Genomic DNA, 21,421 nt, shown 5'->3' on the forward strand with positions numbered 1-21,421 from the left:
TGTTCTTGAGATAGAGAGGCCAAAAACCAAATACTGTACAGCAGGTAGAAAACTACCGGTGATCTCATTCATGTTGGGCTTTCCAAGGTCAGGCCATTCTTTGCAAGGCTACACAAACCAGGTCAGGAAAAGAAAGAAATAAGTAACCAACCAACCCGGTATGCTCCATTGCTCCATGGAGATACAACTCAGCTCTTGGGGGAACAATTAAGAATAAACAGCCCCACTGTCAAAAAAGCCTCACTTACAGCTGTGAAATTAGAACCTTCCTTATTTATTAGACAAAGTAATTTGTGACCAAATTAAGCTACTATAGCATTTATAATGCATGCTGAGCATCCCACGAGCCTGCTGAGACCGTATATGGCTCAGAAAGAAACAGGTGAACCCACTACAATGAAATACATGTTTCATAATAAAGAAAACATACACTTGCTCTTTAAAATAGGAAGAATGACTCAATTCAAACTTAATTTTCCAACACCAGAAATAACTTTGGGATAATATGAGCAGTTTATGGTTCTCATCCATTTATCTTTTAAGAAAAGTTTCCTTTTAAAGGGAAGAAGATTAAACAGTATAAATGCATAGAGAAGTGCTGTAGTGATTTCACACTAATAGTAACAACTCAATTTTCTGGGAGCATCTGAGCAATAATATTACTTTGGCCAAAAGTAAGAGCTCACCACCTCTTGGAGATCCTTCAAAACGTCTTACTGACCAGGACTAACCAAAGCAAAAAGAGTGACAGCAGTTGCATCTTATTAGGTCCTAAACTTGACTAAAATAAGCCATCACCAACTTACCAGCTTAATGACCAGAAACTGAAACACATTTCCTTTAAGGAGGAAGTATATGCTAACATTTCCAAAGTGGTTTTACTTAACAGCTAAAATAAATGGAGATGTATTTGATGACATCTGAACATGCGATCACATTCAGAACAGACCTCAGGATCTTCTGAAGAAAACTGAAAATGAAGTATCAGTGATAGAAAAGAAGCAAGACACAGCATAGTGAAGCCATTAAATAACTTAATACCAAAATAGCTACAAAATTGATAGAAAGATGAATAGCAGGAAACTTCCAAAACCAGAATGGCAAATGAGACATCACTCCAGGTAAAAGTAAAATTGTTCCTGTGTCCCAGTCTTATTTCCCACAGGGTTATGAGCTGACAATCTTCATCAGAGAGATGCCTGTTTCCCCAAATATAACAATTCTATGACGTTGTTGTGCGTATCAACAACTATTTGCTTCCTCTAAGGTTAAAAATCTCAATAATAAAGAGATACAGGTGAACTTTATACAGAAATTAAGCAAAAACCCGAGCACCACACCATGAAGTGACAAATTCTTTTTAGTATTTCAAATGAAGGTGGTCTGACTTCAAGGCTCTAACATTCTTGACTGCAAGCAATCCAAAATGGCATTCACAAATGCTATACCCGCTCTCCCATACTAGTCTCCCAGGGCTGCAACATCTGCATGTATCCTGTTGCTATTTTATTTCAAAAAGGCAAAGAACATGCCAACTCAGCTGAGCAGCAGAACGAAGAACCCTCAGTCACAAGAAAACATTAGGAAGCCAGGTTCTCACTAAGTACACATAGAAACTGTAAGCCACTAACAGAGCATCTCCTGCTGTCACACAGTAATTTGCTAGCTTAGTGGTTAGTGCACAAACAAGGATAAGCACTTCATTTTCTTCTTTTGCTGGGTCTTCTTTTGGGCATCCCCTCCCAAGATCTTGCCCCAGCCTACTGGAGGGGGTGGGGGGGAAGGTTGGAGAGACAGCCTTGATGCTGTGTGAGCACTGCTCAGCAGTAGTCAAAACACTGGTGTGTTCTCACTGCCTTTCTAGCTACCAGTACAAGCACAGCACTGTGAGGGCTGCTATGGGTCTCAGCCAGGCCCAGCAGACCAATTGTCAACATAGACTTCACAAGACTTTTACTGCAGGGGATTCATGCTCTTTTGTGAGTTTGTAATTCTCATGGGCAATTACAGGAAGGAAACGGAACGTGAGAAGTCACCATATGTCACCTGGAAGCTTTGTTTCCAGATGTTTGTAAAGTTTTTTCATTCTATAGCATTATACACATACTGCTTAGGACCAAGGATCAGCAAGCAAGCAACATGCCAATCCTGAATTCCTCACTGTTTCTCTATCACTGAAGCTAATGCTAATTTTTCTATTTAATGGGAGCACAATCAGATCATTAACTCTTAATGAGCCAAGCCACCATTGATTTAATTGCACATATTACTGAAGAAAACAAAAACTTATCTTGTTCCTATGTTAGTGATAAGCAAAGCAGCCAGTTTAATGTCACTGCCAACTTAATGTCTTGTTGGCGCCAGTTTTAGTGTGGTGCCCTGCAAAGAAGCGTTTGGTAGACATGCAAATGAAACAAGTGGTAGTGCTGAAAAATATTGGGTGCAGTCAGAAAGGGGAAGAATTTACATATATATGATCAGAGTGGAAATATAATTGGGTAGCTATCTCTTATGCCTCAAATCTTAGTGATCTATAAAGATAAAAGAATGTTGTAATGATTTATTACCAGGGTAAAGGAACACGCTTCTGGGCATGCAGGCTATTATGCCAACTCCTAGGAAGACCTAGGCCCCTATCGTATTTTCATAATCATACTTCACAGTCATGATGGTATTTGAGGCCAAATACCTGTGTGTAAGAGTCAATGTCATTACATCACAGATCAACTTGGACACACGTCTTCTATGCCACTAACTAGGGCTATCTCATCATGCATTACCTATGAATATGAAAATCTTTCCAAAACTACAAGGGCTCTGGTACCACCCACACAAGAATGCTAGCTTTGTATTCGACAATTCCTTATCATTGTCTTTACTCTGGATTAGTGTTAGACTAACAAAAGAGTAAATACAGAACTTTTAAGATCTACATTTAAGATCACCTACTCTAGGTATTTATGTTCTGTATCTTGTAAATATATCTCTAAATACCAGATGGAACAAAATAAAATCACCTTTTTTACAACTTAATTTAAAAACAAGAACCATGGAAATAAGTTAAAAAAGTAAAACTAAAAGCAAAACCCACACTCTGGGTTTCATAGGTATAAATTACAGGAGAAGTGTGAAACAGGCAAATAAAAAAAATAATAAATCAAAGTAAACATTTACTCTGGGGCAAGTCTGTGGATGTTCTAAAAGAAATACAAAGCTCTTTTAATTTGGGCTTCAGACAAAGCACTGAAGCGCTTAGCTGAAAGGATTGGCTTCAGTCCATACTGCCAAAATGTAGTGAGACTTGACCTAATGTCTCTTTCAGAAGCTTGAAAACTAAGATGGGATGGTCACATCTAGCATTTGCAATTTTGCCAAGACTGCAGGCAACGAGAAGTGGATGGGAAGGTGAATGCTTTGCATTAAAGGATTTTGTAGGCCACTCACTCTTTAGCCCCAAATAATTTAAATCTGCTGTAGAAAGCAGTGAGTAATGGAGCTGGCAGTGAGTAATGATAGAAAGCTTCACCTTCTCTTTGAAAGCTGGTGTCTCAGCCTGTTTCCTTACATAGAAGAATACTCATCACCAAATCTGCTCTTGAAAATTATAATATTTGATTCAGAAAGTGAACTGGCTTGAACCTTCACCGATCCCCTCTTCTCATAAGGTATCAGAAATGACAGAGGTGACTTCAAATCCTAATTATGATGACCTATTTCACCCCTTTAGGGCATTAGCCACCACACTGCAGGGCATGTCCTGAAACACAGTGCTATGGGGTGCCGGGGTGGAGTGAAAAACCCATTAGTCACCCAACATCTACTTTATACTCATTACCTAGAAAGTTAACAGTTCATTTCATCAAACTGCAAGTTCTGGTTTGGAAGAACAGAGACAAACATACATTTCACTTCAACAATGACAGACTCTCTTTGGGAAGCAGTGTCTCATCCCACTATTATATCACTTGGTAATATAAATAAGATAGCTACAATTGAAATTATTAATTTAGAGAGGACTTTAAGAAGAAGCAAGAATTTATAAGGAACATAAAAAAAACCCCAACAAAACCAAGACCAAGGAAACAATTTCATCTTTGAGATGCTTTGACACTGAAATATCATTATTTCACTAGTTACAGAAAATGACAGCAAAACCCCTAATAAAATTAAACCTTACAGCTCTGTAATAATCATTAAGTTATTTTGATGCAAAGGAGAATAAAAAATTTAAAAAAAAAGAAAAAAAAGACTGAAAGCACACAGGAGCTGGGGAAGGCAAGAACATCTCATATGTTATCTAATATGATAATTAAATACTAACTCCTCTATGGTAAAAAAAATTCTCAAATCTGTTGCTCTCTTATGCATACATACTAAGATGTGATATGCAGGTGATGCAATGGTTTGGCTGAGTATCTGGAAGGCTGCGAACTATTCCTCTGTGTGTGGTCCATTTGTGAGTAAGAAAGCGACTACCCTGCCTTCTCTACTCTTACCACAGAATTCTCTCACTTCACTGTAACTCTTGAAAGGGGCACAGATGCCCTTGATATTGCAAATGTCTGTAAGATGTACCAATCACACAGTGGCACCCCGCAATTAAAATAATCTCTTGACTGAAGAAGGCAGACACCAATGGTAGAAGTTGCATTTTTACTGTTTCTTTAGGCCAACGAAAAGGGAAACAATCAAAGCAGCTCGGTATGATGTAAGCCATCAACAGTAGACATTATAAGAAGCCCATTCATACAATATCACCACATGAGTGACATGTTATCACAACAAAGGCAAAGTTGACAACATATGCCCATTTAAGTTAGAAGGCACCATGGACAAGACCAGTACAAACTCCACAAAGGTCTCCCTGCCTTGACAGTTCAGTGGTGGAGTTGGCAGAAGATGTAGGCGAGTGCTGTGAAGCAGCTGTTGTATGATCCAGAGACTGTGGAAAGCAGATGTCCATATGGATAGAGGGAGGGAGAGAGGGTGGAAGCACAGGTTTTTGTGCGTTTTACATTGCTAAAAATCATCATATACAATATCAGCACCTGATCATGACACCATGGCCTACAACAAACAGCTGCATGCAAGACACCCTACTGCCAATCCTCTGCCTTCCCAAACTAAAGGATATTAATGAGTTCATGGCGTACTTTATTCAACAAAATGGCCCAATCTATGTGTTGCAGACGTGACTAAGGCAAAAAACTTCTTTAAAACATATAGGTTGATGGGTTCTGTTGCAACAGTGCAAACTTTGAAGACAAAGCTTTGTCAGGCACTTTTTCCTTGTAAAGTGTTTTGAAAACAGTGTTCAACAAAAGTAAATTATTTTTTCTTTTTTTACTTTATCTATGACTTAAGAGCATACACCTGTCACTGGAAAAAGACAAAACCCAACAAAACAGTTTGATAGAGACACAGCTTTCAGTGAGAAGGAAGTTTTTAAATCTCCAGCAATGTACTCTGCAATTATAGCACAGCAAAAGAGCTGATATACCATGTCACATGCAGTTGTTACTATAAAGGCTTACAGGTTGCTTTATTGGGTGCAGAAATTTCTTTTATCTAGATCAGCCATTAACTGCAGTCATGGATAGTAACAAAGACAAGCTTGCCACAGCATTTTAGTGAGAATTAACATTGCTTTGAATGCTGGCTTTATTAGCTTTCATGTGCTTCTGTAGGGAAGCTAAAATCAAAGCTGAAACCCCAGGCCTCTTTCTCCTTGTGAGATGCTCTAGCAAGACAAATTTAATAACCTTTAATGCAGTTAGTTACTACCATTCTAAAAATAAATTAATATCGGCATGCATGCCACACTGACAGTATCTCACTTTCAGAACTAAAACAAAGTTGACAAGTCTGCTAACTAATTACTGCTTATTAAGCTTGGGCACATCTTCCCAAAGAGCTTGTCAGCTCTGCAAAGCCACCAAAGACCTTATGGCATCCTTTGCAAGAATGGTGGTTTGCCAGATCTTCCTCGGATGGGTTGGCGGACACAAGGAAACACAGACATCCCCCCTTCTGCTGATAATGGGCTGATGCAGTAATATCGCTTTATGCAGCAAATGGGTAAGGTGACAGTAGCAATGATTCATGTGCTGAGGGCATTACAAGAAAGGTGTTTTCAGAGAAAAACTAAAAGGGTGAAATTCACCTCTAGGCAAAGGGCCAGCACAAAGCAAAGGACCTCAAAACTAGCTCGAAGTGGTGCTTAAGTAATTGACGGGCTCTGGGCCAATCTTGCAGGTAAAGATGAATTTCACTCTCAAACTAAGGAAGGAACATTTAAGAGAGCCAAATGTGAACAAAAAAAACATTGTCAGCAACGTATGCAGCAAAGCAAAAGAGCCCCAAGCTGCAAGGAGACTAGGTCGAGTTGTGAGGGAAGGACAATAATATAGAAGTCAGAGTATTTTGTTGCCTGGCAATTCACGAGCCAACAAAGACTCTATAAAAGAGGCAACTCATTGGGCATAGTGTTTTAGGGAGAACCTTTTGGGCAATTGAACTGGTTCACTTTTCTAAAGGGAGTACCTCATGAGAGTAAAAGTTTTAAGACCAACTAATAAGAAGCACTTTCCACTCAAGATGACAAAAAAAGCCTTCTCAAATTAGGGACCTTAACTATCCAGGAATGGATAAACCATACAACTTTGAATGATTCTGTTCATTTGAAAATTATCAAAATGCAGTTTCCCCTTTAAAAACATACTCTTATTACATGTGGATGTTTGAAAGATACACTGTATCAAAAATTCTTATATAACTATCCAGTTACATATTAACTAAGCATTAGCTTAGATTTTAAAAGTCAAAATGAGTGTTGCCAATGTGGTGCTATGCTGGTGGCATATTCCGTTCTTCAAAACAGGATCACCTGTAGCATTTACTCTTTCTCACCCACTCCCACCAAGGCAGCATGTGTTGCTGTGATGGAAGCACACCTGCCAGGACTGCCACTGCACCTGGGCTCACTCACCATGCTTATCAGTCTTCTGGACTAGGTATCTTAGGGATGGTCTTAAGCAGACCTTGTTATTTGAAAGGATGCAGATCTACTACAGCATTACCACAGCAAGACACTGCTGACTATGAAATGAACTTTCTCTCCAGGCAACATAGCTTTCTGAAGGAAAGATCTTTTATCAAATTTGTAAAACAATTTGTTATGCTAAACTTTTTTCACTAGCTTCCTAAGGAAGCAATTAAGTGTTTCTTTGCAATTATTCCATTAAGCAAAACCAAAACAAATTAAAAAGGACTATCCCCTTTGGTACCACAGAAGTGTCTCCCTCCAGATTTTGGGCTCTGGATTTTATTCCTTGCAAACCCAGGTTTCCCCTATCAGTGGACTCAGCAAAATCTTTGATGTTTGATGAACAGCAAAAAGCCTGTTCTTTCCTTTAGTCACACAGTGTTACTAGGGAGATGTTGTACATAAAAATACCATCTAAATCATGATTTTGTTACTTTACGTATAGTCCCATATGAAAGACCTGACTATACAAAGCAGAACACTGGAATAATGACAATAGCATTAAAATGTTGCGAGACTAATTTACAACACTGTGTAAAAACAAGTAATTAAAAATACATACATAACGTAATGAACAAGTTCTCTTTCTAAAAATTAAACATGTTGAAATAAAAATTACAGTGGAATTACACAACTGATCCTTGTTAAGCTTGTTAAGCAAGCAATAGTATACCTTGTTCAACCAACCATAGTACATCAGCCTGCCCTCCTTAAACTGCAGTGATATGCTGAACTGGAAGACATCCTGCACTTTGCAAGTCAACTCAGCACTTAGAAACAACTCACAATGGCTTGTAATGGAGCATGCATTTACTGTATTCTTCTTAGTCTTTAGAAATGCTGGTATTCCAAGTTTTTCCTAGAACAGACACTTTCTTTGTGCTGAGAGAGATTGGCTTTATTAATCACAGGCATGCTTTCTAGAAGTGACTTTGTGATACTTGCTAATAGTGATTTTTGTGGTATTTGTGGTAATCTGTAATAAAGTAGAGAAATTCAGAGGATAAAGCCTCCGTGTCCTTCTGTATTACAGAATCCTATGAACCCATAGTCATGATCTCTACATACCTGCAGGCGGAGTAACCTTTTAGGTTGTAACAATTACTTATTAAAATATTTTCGTATTTCATACTGAAGACATGGACTGAATCAAAGGCAGAAAACAGAATATCAGATCATGACCATACAGCATGTTAATGGATGAAGTACACACAAAGTATAAGCGTTCAAGGAGGCAGGGAGAGGTTGCACATTACGTGCTGCTCTGGTCTGTTTGGAGGACTGGTGCATATGCTTCCTCTGGGGCTGACTACTGCTAAATAGCTGAGAAAGCTCAAATGTCCCCTCTCTGTACAGGCACATCATCAGTCCCGCTGGCACCGAGTTGCCTGGCACCTGGGACAGCCTCAAAAATTAAACCTGTAAAAATTATGAGGATTTTTTTTTAAATAGTTACTTTTACTTACAAAGCACCAGAAATATTCAGAATACATTTTCTCATGTCAAATTTTTGTCCAAAATGAAGCAGATTAAGATTACACAAACACACTGAGACCACACATTCCCCTAATTTCACCCCTCAGAATTACATATATATGGCCTGACTTATACAAAAGCTCTAAGAACTAGTCACAATGCAAAACCAATTTGCACCATAAATCCCTATTACTGTCTATGGCAGGGTTAATAGACCTATGGCAGGGCATTTAGAAGCTACCAATATCCTTCTCTGCTTAAATCACCAGAAACACAGCACTGATGGGAAATGCCATAGAAAGTTCTTTTCACAGTATGTCAGACAAAGAACAGGCAAAAAATAGCATTTTATAAAACACTAATGGGTTTTGTTTGTTAATTAAAAGCAACCTCTGCCAGAGGCATTTAAACAAGGCTGATGCAGAAATTGAGACAAATACTTTGGTAAACCTTACTGCCAGCTTAATGCCTATAATGAAAAGTAATAAAGTGAACTAGGCATACTGCTATATCAATTATTTTTTTTATTCCATTAAATATTGATAAGAACTTATATTCCTTACCAATGCCAGTAACAACTCATTTTATGAATGCAAATTAAATTCTAATTTTTATTCTTCATATGCCTGTCCTTTATATTATACCTATATGAGATTTCAAACAAATCTGTGATGTGTTATGAAAGCATAATAATATAAGTGCCTACCTTTTTCAGGAACCGTACTCCATAGGTAAATACATAAAGGTAAAATGTAAATCTCCACCTGCAAAAGGTACAAGGGATTAACTCTAGGATACCAGGTTTACATATGTTGTAGTTCAACCCATGATTTCTTACAGCACTGCCAAACCACTACATCCTGGTCACATTAACAGATGTTGAAGCAAAATAGTGGTCTGGTTTTCTGCAACTTTTATTATCAAGCATTGTGCTCATCTGCCCAATTATCCTGGCCTCCCATCAGCCCTTGAAAATACTGGCTAATTTCACCTAAACATCACAGAAAACCCCCAAATTTTCAAGGATAATTAAGTTTTTAAAAGTTTAATGAAAACTAGGAGGACAGTGGAGGACAGAGAACGATTCACATGCCCACTCCAAGAAGTGCACTTCTTACGAAACACCAAGACAGTGACAAGAAGACATTTTATCAAGCTTTCAACAGGTGACTTAAGACTATTTGATGTGCAGCACGCTAAAGTAATGAAAAGCATCATCCACGATGAGCTGCAAATTCACCAAGCAGAGTCCAGCACTTCATTTTAGGGAGTGCACTTGTGTCAGAGAGGTATGCTGCATACAGATATACATCCACAATTTACATCTGCTTCCAAAAAGTTTCCTTGATAAAGAGGATTCTACATTTTTTCCAAGTACACATGAAATAATTGTTGGCCTTTAGCTTTTCTTTTCAGACACAGGCAATCTAGAAGCTAGATCAAGATGCCATGGAAAATAAGAGAAACCAGCAGGAGTTTTAATACAAAATCATCCTCTCTCCTGTATCTTTCTCCCTTCCCCAATAAAAGACAACATACAGGGTGTCTTCCTACCTTTTGGACCCATTACTAGCTTAGGAAAGACGAGCCCATGGAAGTATAAGGAAATAAAATAAAGCCTCAAGCAGTGTAAATTCTTACAGGATTTTTTTTTTCCCTCCAAAGTGTTGGAGCAACTACACAAACATGTTTGACAAACATCAGTGAGGTACTATCTGTAACATTTATAGCAGGCTGAGATTTACTTGTTTAGTGTGAGGCAATACTGTAGCATGAATCATCCTCAATTACATATTTTACAGCACTTATAACTTTCTCTCCATAGGCAAAACTATTAGCTTACATTTAATTGGCACTGAATTGGTGTTCAGATATTACTGAATGGTTTAAAAAATGAAAGTGCTCCTATGTAAAAGAAGGTTAATGCAAACCTTCCTCTTCAAAGCTACTTTTACAAGTATTAAAAAGAAAGTTGTATCGTAAATAACCCTCTGACAAGTTGAGTACAGGAGAGTATAAGAACATCAGTGAGATTTAAAGTATAATACTTCAGCTGAACAGAAACTGTCTCTTATCCTGTAGCCTCCACAGCACTGCAGAGATTAATTTATTTAATTGATATGATACAAGTACCAATCTCTTCAATGGTTCAGTCACACTAGCAATATGGTTTGCAGCTTTCATGCTAACAGTTTTCTCAAGATACTGCAAAAATAGAGTACTTTGAGGCAAAACGTTAGTTATGCTGGTAAAAACCTTCAAATCATGTGCATGGAAGAAACAGTAAGTTCTGCAATATGAAGGAAGGTTTTCTTTGGGTAACAGTTTTCTCATGAGGCCAGTCCTACAGCTAGGAAACCTGCCATTTAACTTGAAGGTTATATACCTCATCTAGTGAAAATGTGAAGGCTGTCCCTGAAAAATATCAGGAGGGAAAAAACTGTCTAACCTAATCTCACTGCAGAGCACTCACAGTGCCCTTCTTTCACTCCTAAATGTGAACAGTTATGATAAATTCCTCACAAAGTGTTTTCTTGTTTTAAAAATCCCCTCAGTATCACCTTTATTTCACATTTCTACAAGCAAAAATTTGTAACATATTTGAGGACATTTGTAGCTTGCTGTTGGGAGATGCAGTATTACATAGAGGAGTTCAAAGGCAGTCTGAAGTATTTGAAATATGTTAATGGTGAAGTTTTAGATGGTGGGTCTCAGGAATTTTCCAGTCTGCATAGACATCTGGAGGACTCTTGTTGCAGCATTTGCTGCAGCTATCACCTTGGAGGAAATAAAAAGGCCTTTTCCTGAAACAACAAAATTCAGAAACACTGATTTCCCCATCTAACTTTCCACCCACCTCACAAAGCCCTGCCACTGCTGTAGATTTGCGTTAAAAGTCATGGATTGCCCTGTAGAACTCCTGGAGCTGCAGAAAAACCTCAGAGCCAAGAACCACCAGGTATTATTCAGGTCTGTCAAAGTCAATCGACTTGCTCCAACTGTTCAAATGCTACAAAGGTGATACATGCATACAAATATATTATAATACATGCTGTTGGTCTTTCATATTTTTCCCTAGCTGGCCAAACAAGTCTGCTTGGGTCAGGCATCAGAAGGTGAAACAAGGCTCAGAACCGTGTGATAGACAAAGCTGGTCAAAATGCTAACTTCTTAAAAAAAAATAACGGTAGAAAAAATTGCTTATTCCTGCTAAACAACATCCACAAAAACTATTCAACAACCTTCTGGGTTGGTGAAATTGCAATAAAGAAAAACACAAAACAAAGTCGGAATTGGCCCCCAGCATGTTTATCATCATTAATCAGCTAAATCTGGTGGTAGCAGAGCTACAAAGGACTTTGCACTGCTTTGTTCCAGGCAGCTAGCTGCCTTTTCTGTGGGCTTCAAAGGGAAGTTCTGCCAGCTCAGTACCTCAATTGAAATTTCAGTCCCATACAAAGAAGTTCAAGGAGTTTCCCTGCATTGTTTTACCACTACTTGTAGGTGGCTTATTGCTGCAATCAACAGCAAAATATCCACTGGCCAAGGTCAAATAGAAGAATGCAGGAAGGTCTGGAACAAAATGAATTTTAAGTTGTTAAAGTATTTATTATTATACAGTAAGTGAATATATCTGATCTAACTAGCTAAGTAACTATACTCAACATTTTAGTAAATGTTGCACAGTAACTGCTAACACCTGCTAATGACCTCAACAACTCGATATAATTAATGTATAACTGTCTTTTTACATAAAATAAAATAAAAGACAAAGATGTAACTAGATGCTTGTTACCTATAAATTAACATATATTGAGATTTAGATTTGTTTATATATATATATATACACCAAATGGTGAAAATTAAGGGATGTTGTTCATATCAGCTTCAGCTGTAGAGTAAAAAAAGGCAAGGAGTCTCTTTGTAGCTGTCAGCTACGTGCTATCAGAAATTTAATGGTAGATACACCAATAATCCTTTGCACAAGGTCACACATAGATCACTAAGCCTCTGAACACCCCAGGAATTAGATTAGCACTCAGTTCTTTGCCTGGTTTCCTACCTTGCTGCACGGAGCCAGTAACCTAAACCCCAGTTTGTGCTTTACTGGGATACGAGCAGTCCCCACGTCTCCTCAGCCATCCCTTTCACTCACTAGCCTAGCAGCAAGAACACCTGCCAGGCCTTGGAAAACCTAGGTTCAATTTTCTCTTGTCACACCTCTCTCACACTCCTGAAGGGTTTGTGTTAGCCACAAAGGCGTCATGTGTAGGACCACCTCGTCTTGTGAAACTATTTTATGTAGCAGAAATACTCCATTACTTGGGATGAAGGACAGGGAAGAAAGGGACAGGAACCAGGCTGTGAAGCTGCATTATTCACTGAAAATCATATAGGCAAGGCCAGAAGGCATAAGATAAATGTTTCATGCAATGCAGATTTGTCTAGCAAGATTCCTCCAAAGGTGAACTCAACTCAACTCAATTCCCTTGCAACAGTTACTCTAATGAAATCCATCATTCACAATCTACAGTATTGTGTTTTTATCCCTCTATTTGGGTTTCACTGCAGCCCATGAATGAAGAGATGCAAGTGGAGGGAAATAGTTACGAGTAGTTACTGTAGTCCACTCACAGTATAGCCCAGTGCCCAAGCCACCTTAGTATTTTGGGAACTTAGAAAAAATAGTCTATCTTTCTGCACAGGACATCACAGAAGAGAAGGACAACTTTCTTAAATATAAGGTTATCAATTCTCATTCACAACTGAATTCACAAAGTGGTAATTGATAAAGAGAGGTCTTTAATTTGTCCTGAGTAATAGTCTCAACTTGCATGGCTGGAAAAAGCCCTCAGCCTGACCACAGTCTGAATAGTCACAGACTCCAGGGAAGATGTCTGGCCAACGGCATAAACACTTTCTAGTACCCTTTCTGATATCCTGCTCAAGGTCCTTCTTAAGCATCAGCAGCTCAAGCTGAATGTCCCCAGGTCACTGGGGACAGCTGTCCTTGGGGTCACGGTTGTCTTCAACAGGGAAAGTAACAAACTCTTCTAAAGGAGCAGTAGCAGAGCCCAACAGACTAGGAAAAGCAAGGCAAGATCTCTACTAAGATATCTTTTGTTCCCCTTTCCTCCCAGCAATACCCACTGCCCCATTAAAGCAATCCAACAGAGGCCACTAGGTGAAGCACCCCATTGTGAGTGACTGCCACATCAATTCACATTTAACTGAAAGATGACAACAGCTGAACATGCTCTTGTGAGAATTTGCTTTGTCCCTCAGATGTGAAACACTCCTCCAGTCAGTTGTATAGAGACAAAAAATTTGAATGACCCACACACACACACACAATATGCTGCTTGAAAGACTTTTTAGATTTAAATCCAGTAAATCCAGATGAAAGTGCTCAATGAACAAGTGTTCTGGAAGACTTGATCTGTCTGCTCTCAAGAATGTTTATGAGGTTCACTTTAGTCCTGCACTAACACGCCTACAAGACTTCCAGATTGAACCAGGCTTGCGTCTGGTCTGCTTGAGCTCAGAATGAGGGAGATCAAACCTGTTTACATATGGTCCTTTGGCAAATCCTTCAGGTTGTGCTGGTGCTTACCAGGCCAGTGTTTCAAATACGGATGTGACACCCTGCAGTGAAGAGTCAAGCTAAAAAGTGACTCTTCAGCCACAAAAATAGAAATTATTTTGTAAGATAGTCTTAAAATGAATGCTCTAAAGCCCCCTTAAGAGTGCAACAAATCTGAATGCTCTCATGCAACATGCAAGTGCATTCCTGATCCACAGCACAGAGTTTCTTGACATCTCAACCCTTTTAACTTTGAACTGCTAATGAAATTTTAAAGATGCCTCAGCATGATACAGAACACTAAAAAGATGGAAAAGTTGGAGAGCCTCTGCCAACTAATCTGGTATGCCCCATTGTGCTCAATTCAGCAAAAACTGTTTAAAGTACACACTTGAGCAAGCACTTCACTGATTTTGTGCGTATGTCTAACCAGGTTCCCTTCAACACACTGATAAATTTTGTCCTTAAAATTTCCCTCCAAATTTCTTCTCTGAAATGTAAAATTAAACTTCAGCTAATGAAAACAAATTGTTCAAGCAATGTTCAAGCAAAGTGCCCCCCTACGTAATATACACACATACATATTTTGCAGAGTCCACCACATGAGTTTGTGCTCTGTGTCAGAAAGACGCCATCCTCCCTGTGGACCTGCTGTCCAGCAGAGCAAGCTCAGCATAGCTGCTCTCCCAGGAACATCCCGGGAAGAGGGCTGCTTTTTCCAAGAACAAGGTACCAGGCTTCTCTGCCTCTGTAGTTTTCCCTTTCTTCCCTTTCTTCTGCAGGAAAATCAACCGGCTCGCCTGGGAAGATAGGCACTCCTGCAAAGCCACCAGCTTTGCAGCATCCCCCCCTGGCAGTGCACAGCCCTCCCCACGTACGTGCACATCCCTTACGGCTCCAATGCCAAACCAGTACCTACTTCCCAGCAATGGTGTGCAAGGATCCAGTTATCCATCTGACTTTTGACAAGCAAACATGAAACATAACACATATACAACATTAAAAAACATAACAGCCATTTTGTTTCCGGAATTGTAGCTGTTCTTTACAGAGATGCTTTTACCACTGATTTGCTAGTCAGGGCCACAAACAGCAACACGAGAATACCACATTTTTAAACAGTTAATGTTAAAAAACCCCTCATATTTAGTAACTACCCATAGGTTCACCACACTGCCTGCAATTGAAGAAACTGGCTTTCTGGCTCTGAAAACTATTTTCAGAGAAACCGCAGACTCCTGAAGTTTTTCCCATGGAAATTCACTTCAGTAAAATTTCAGATTTGCTGTTCTCAGTCACCCGCTGCTCAGCTCCTGGCAGTGGCTGACAGACTTCTGTGCTTAGGCTTCAGGCTAAAAGCCAAACCAAGCCTACCACAAACTCCACAGGTGCAGACCTTTGTTCTGGAGAAGGTGAGAAGGCTTGAACTGCCATCACATGGCTTGTTCTCCATTTTAATCCCCACTGCCTGACTGAACTGGGCAAGCACATAGCTAGGCTATTGCAATCATTAGCCGAGACTGAAAACTATTTCTGCTGCAATCATTTCCCGTGGCTGTGATGAGTATGTTCACTGTCAGAGTGCTCAAAGAAGCGTTTCTGAGGCTGAATTTAAACAACACTGGATGTTAATTTCTTTTAAACGGGAAGCATTGCAAAGTTCCCTGCATGCTCACAGTGACTGCAAGCAGTCCATGTTTTATCCTCACATTGCATTTTTCTGCTCCCCAAAACACAGTAGCAGAGCCTTCAGCTTTCTAATTCACTCAAGGAAACTTAATCCAATTAATGCTGCTCCTGACATAGCCAGAGGTATGCATTCCTTCTAGATGGTTATGTCTAAGAAGAGATATTTAGAGGATGGTCCCAAAACCCAACAGATTCTGAACTTTTGGAACAGCTTCTTAATATTTGTGACATTGTCTGCCAACCTATTACAGCTTCCAATTTAGGTTAAAAGCAAAAACATACATCAACAAACAGCAACCCTTCTGGAAAACAACAAAAGTCCCCACAAAGATAATATTTTGTTTAGGCAATTTACCATGTAAAAATTTCAGACAAGAGTATAGAAAAGTAATGCTTAATCCACCCAAAACAAAGGATGAGTAGCACCTCAAATCTTTATTAGTCTCATAAATTCAAACTTAAGACCTTTTCTATTGCATCACAAGTGTCTTATTTTGAGACATCAGCTTTTTAAGGAATTAGAAAATCAGAGTTCCAACTCTTTTCCAGGCAAAACTCAAAATAAGACAGGGTGAATGTAATTTGATAACCCAGGTGGTACACTCAGCATGCATGCTAGTACGCGTGGACATATGTTATCGTTTGCAAATTTTCAGATATTTCCTAAAGCATTTCTACTCTATGTTCCAATCTCCCAATCTCCTTCACCTAATAAAGCTCTTTTAAAGAAACTAAGAGCTTTCTTAAATCCTAAATCTGTATGTGCTTAGGTCATGACAGACCTATACACTGAAAACTCAAACACAGAGTAGATCAGAAACACAAACAGCACACAGGACAGCCCCACTGCACACCTTCAATTGGCTCAGAAATCAGATGGAAGTGCAACTCTGCTTCCTGTACCCTCCACTAAATCTCTACTTATCTTTTTTCCTAATAACTAATCTCATACAAAGCTGCAAGTGTGACAATATGGTTGATGGCTGTAGCCCCAGTGCTCCAATTTGCTGCCTCCCAATATTTCTGTAATGATTATTTGCTGTATTTCTGCAAAGCCTGGCAGATGCAAGTGGATATAAAGAACTTCAATTACAAATATAATAAATTAATGAAAAACCAAAAAATCTTGCCCTTTTTGGCATGGTAGTATTGTTGAGTTAGACTGGAGTAACCACACAAAAATGGTAAATAGCTCCTACACTATGGGTAAGCAGAAGTTCTTTGAGGAAGGAGACAGTTATGCACAGCTCACTAAGATGTGCAAAATAGCAGGTATGATAAATTGAGAAATCTTTATTGCTTTCCTCTTCAATTTTCTGGTTTAAGATTTGACTGTCATCTGATTTTCTTCTTGGCTGCCGTTTGAATCAGGTTATTTAATATTTAATGTTACAGTGCCACTTGAGACCAGTCCTGTCCTAAATCTGTACGATAAAAATGCAGCTCTGAAAGTCTTAAGAGCAAAATTTAGTAGTGCAGAAAAAAGGAAAGGAAACAGCACTAAATTTTGAAGCGATGCTGTTCATGTTTATATAATTAGACTGATAAAGATGCATAATACAATAGGTGTTTTGGAAATTTCTTCTAGGTTACACAGCTACTGTTTAATGGTTATGCAACTGTTCTCTTCTTGAGTGCTTCGAGGACCACATCAAGTAAAGCTCTGATAAGACCTTAGAAATCTATTAGCATTGCCAAATCTTGCCCTGCAAAGAGGTACTACCATCTGGAAAGCTCATGGGAAGAGCACACAGAAAAAACAGATGCTGCTGCCATGCACCCTTGCCTGTGGTCAGGTCAACAGAACTGGTCTCTCATCCGTGATGTTCAAATGCACACAGCTGACAAGTCTTGGTGAGAAAAACCAACCCAAAGTCTTTCCAACCTGGACCTCTTGTGAGGTCCCTAGTAAGAATAGAGACTAGTCACCTGTTTCCAATCATGGTCTTTCAGCTCCCCTGTCAATATAACAATAGCTTCTCACTGTCCCGCTCTTTTCCAGTTCCAGAGGAACAAGAACTTAAAATCTTCCAGATTGCATTTTCTTTTCATCTAGCAATGTTGTTCCAGCATGATAGCCAACACATATGCATAAGGCAACTTTTGTGACAGTTAACTATCATCTTAGACCAACTTGTATTAGCCGTTTCCATTTTTTCTTCTCATGCTGAATGTTACTTTCCTGTAGCATTAAGTCATCTGCTTTAGACTGCTTTTTAGACTGCTAGAGCAGATGCTGATTCCTTACAGGTATTGTTCTTTCCAGAACTAGGCTAAATGTTAGGGTTGTAGTATGCAGCTGTCAGCATGCTCCGATCTATGCAGCACCACTGAGTTTGTGCACAGCAACCACATGCCCTTGATATTACAGTTATAGATCAGTCTTCTGTGGAGGGTTTGCTGTTTCTTCACATTCTGTACTTCCATTTCAGATGATAAACCTCACCATCTTCTAAGCAGGAGTTGCAGTGCTGTCATTGCTGATGTAAGAGGATAAGCAAAGTCTGTAGCAGTACATGCAAACCTTGCCCCGTCCTTAATTTTGTTTCCCTTTTGTATCCTGAAGTACATTTACTTAAGACATTTATGTTCCTCCCCTTTCCCTTACCCCTACACCCTCCCAGCACCATTAAAAAAAAAATTAGAGAAGCATATGATAAGCTGCTACATTAGCTTACAAAATACTTACATCTGAAGAAAATACTCAGTTCAGCTTTATCTAAAAAGCAGACAACTTACTAATGCAGAAAACGATGTAGTTAAATGCCCGCAAGGGATAAACATTAAACAACATGGAAGTTATTTCTCCTCTGTAATTGTGTCTCCATGAACAGACGCATACAGTCCATGTATATATGAAATGAAAAGTGATCAAATGTAACATAAAACCATGTAACAACATAAATACAAAGAAGAGAGAAGTACAGACTTGGATACCAATTCATTCATTGCCTTAAATGAAACCTTGCTGCCACTACCCTTCAGTCAGTAAGGTATTTTTATACAGGTTGATTGTGACTAGCAGATGTAGAGAACAAGTCATACCTCCTAGTTTCTTTCTTTTGGTAGACACTGAAATTGGCAAAGATACCAAATAGTTTTGGACTACTGAGTCTGTGTAGTTTGTAATCTCTGGTGGAAGAGAACAACCTGCTGCCAAAGGCATCTCTGGGGAGGTCCCACTGAACTAAATCTGTAAGGATTCAGTGTGAATTTGGCAAACATCATTTGCTAGTGCTACACATGCAGAACAGCTAACAACTCTTAAGACAGCAGAAACAGGAGTGAGAAGGGTATCCTAAATTAGCATTTTGTTCACGTTTGTCTGTCTTTTTAAAATAAAAGTAAGAGTGGAACTTGGTAGATACTGCATTTACTGAAGATCAAAAAATTTGCATTCACATAAGAAAAGAGAATTTATTTTGAATCTGACAGTAACTCTTCATAAGTTAATACCTGCTTGTAATAAAGTTGCACTTCCTAAAGTTATTACAGCCCAAGTGAACATTGGTCATATCACTGTCATACTACAAATACTTAGCAGGTTGAACAAAAGCAGAGTTTGAGTTAGTAACGAAATAAACATCTTGGAAACAAAAAAAAAAAAAAAAAAAAAAAACTTTCTACGACAAAATAAGGAGGTAAAAAGTACAAGGCAAAAATTGCACAAATGAGAACTAAGGCATATAAAGGAAGAAAATACCAAATCTACAGTATAAAAGCAATTAAAAGAGCAGAACATGTTGTGAAAGGAAAAGAAATATTTTTGCTGTCTTTCCTCTTGTCCGTTCAGCTTTTAAATCCAATAACACAGATAAAATAAAGAACTGACAAGCACTATTACAGATTTGAGAAGTAAACACAACCTTCACTATTAATAGACAATAGCTATTTTACACTATTTGCTATTCTACTTGGGCAAAAATGGTTTTATTATTGGGAAGTTTAATTTAAGAGAAATAAAACCAACCCTCAAAATTTGGCCACAGTAAAATATTTTTAACAAGAAAACGAGAGTATCAGTACCTGAAATCTACTACTTAGAAGACATCAGTATCACAGGCAAACACACTAACAAATAGCTTCAAGTAGAACAAAAGAGATTATAAGAGAAAACCTTGTGCTGAATTCAAGAAGATCCTCCCCAAATCATCAAAAGTCACTTTTTAAGCCCAAGCCCTGTGAATCCCATCTACTAAGCATCAAAACTAGTCTTGAAGCCTGTAGCATCCCAGACTGAGCTCTTGCTTTCTTTCTTGGCTTTACATCCCCTACAGCTTCTGAAAAACCACAGCTCTATCTCCATGTTCTTTCCCTTTCAAGCTACTTGCCTGCAGTGTTTGGCAACCTCATTTAAAGCCAAGGCTGACTGAAGAAAGGAGTCAGCCTCTTCCATAATTAAGAGCTAGACAATTCAAGGTGCATGGAACATAAGAAAGTAGCAGCTACTGCAGTCTTTGCAGTTTTCCCCTAGTTGTTTTTAATTGTTATATTGCAACTGTAATTTTGAACTAGTGTTCACATTAACTAGAACTTGGGGAAGAATTATTTAATTCCCATAACATAAAATAATGATGAGCACACACAAACCACAAGAGAATGGAAATCTAGTTAACTTATTATAACCTTGCTTAATGTGCAATGATAATGTTAAATGATGGTGTCTTTGCAGGAGCAGCACATGAATTAATTTAAATTTATTAATTGTGTTTAAACTGTGTCACAGAAGGCAGTAAGGGCAGGGAATTCAGAGTTTTAAGTAATCCAATTTGAGGCAAGAAGGGAATTTTGTAAGATGCAAAATGAAAAGTGCTTACAGCACAGTCTAAAAATTAAGTAAGCATAGTCTGAGGACACGGCATGGACATCTTTGCCTGTCTGCTTCAGCAGAACAGCATGGGAAGAGGCGCTGGCGATTCCTGACACTTAATGTTTTATTTTTCCCCTAATCCCATGTTTGGGCACAGAGACATCCTGAGGCCCTTCTTAAAGAGAGAAAACAGATCACAGACCAGATTCACGTGTGAGCATGGCAGCTATGGTAGGAAAGGAATCACAAGGGAAACTGCCAACCTTGTACAGTTCTGGAATCTGTTTCATACCAGTCCCCAAACTAACCGAAGCCTCTTGAGCAGTATACTACAAAGTTGCAAGAAGTCTACTCCCACTTTCACCTTCACCAGAAGGTTCAGCTTTCTAATGCAGTGGGATAGCAGGGCAACAAAAGTGGAGCCAGACCTAGTATTTCACTATTGAAAACTCAGAAGTATTGATAGGAAGAGTTAGATAAAGTCGCAGGAGCAGCTGTTCAGCAGAAAAGCATTCATTCATTCAGCCGATGTTAATCTAAGCACTCCTATAGAACTGGCAGCAGGAAAATGCACTTAAAGCACTGCATGCACACCACATCCTGCTCCACCACACCATGTCCTCCCACCCTGCCACATCAGAAGGGGTTTCCTCCCCTTCTCCCTTCCACCACACCAAACCCTGAGCTATCACATTGGATACAAGTACTGTCCATGCTTCCACAGTTTCCCTTCTGTTACTTGGATGCACACATATTCACCACCACCACAAGCAACAGTACTCCAGCACGCTTATGTGAGCACCTTGTGACCCACAAC

At 39.0% G+C, this 21,421-nt stretch overlaps 1 protein-coding gene across 2 annotated transcripts in view; it reads right to left on the bottom strand.

Annotated features, from left to right (window-relative positions):
- The window catches only part of CERS6 (ceramide synthase 6), a 128,122-nt gene that overhangs the window by 53,722 nt on the left and 52,979 nt on the right, over positions 1-21,421 (bottom strand). For both annotated transcript variants that reach the window (XM_056349593.1, XM_056349592.1), the window contains exon 4: positions 9,228-9,285. In XM_056349593.1, the coding sequence (XP_056205568.1) occupies positions 9,228-9,285 (58 nt within the window). The remainder of the gene's footprint in view (positions 1-9,227; positions 9,286-21,421) is intronic.

This window comes from Falco biarmicus, chromosome 8, assembly GCF_023638135.1.
Source record: "Falco biarmicus isolate bFalBia1 chromosome 8, bFalBia1.pri, whole genome shotgun sequence".
NCBI classification, from domain to species: Eukaryota; Metazoa; Chordata; class Aves; order Falconiformes; family Falconidae; genus Falco; species Falco biarmicus.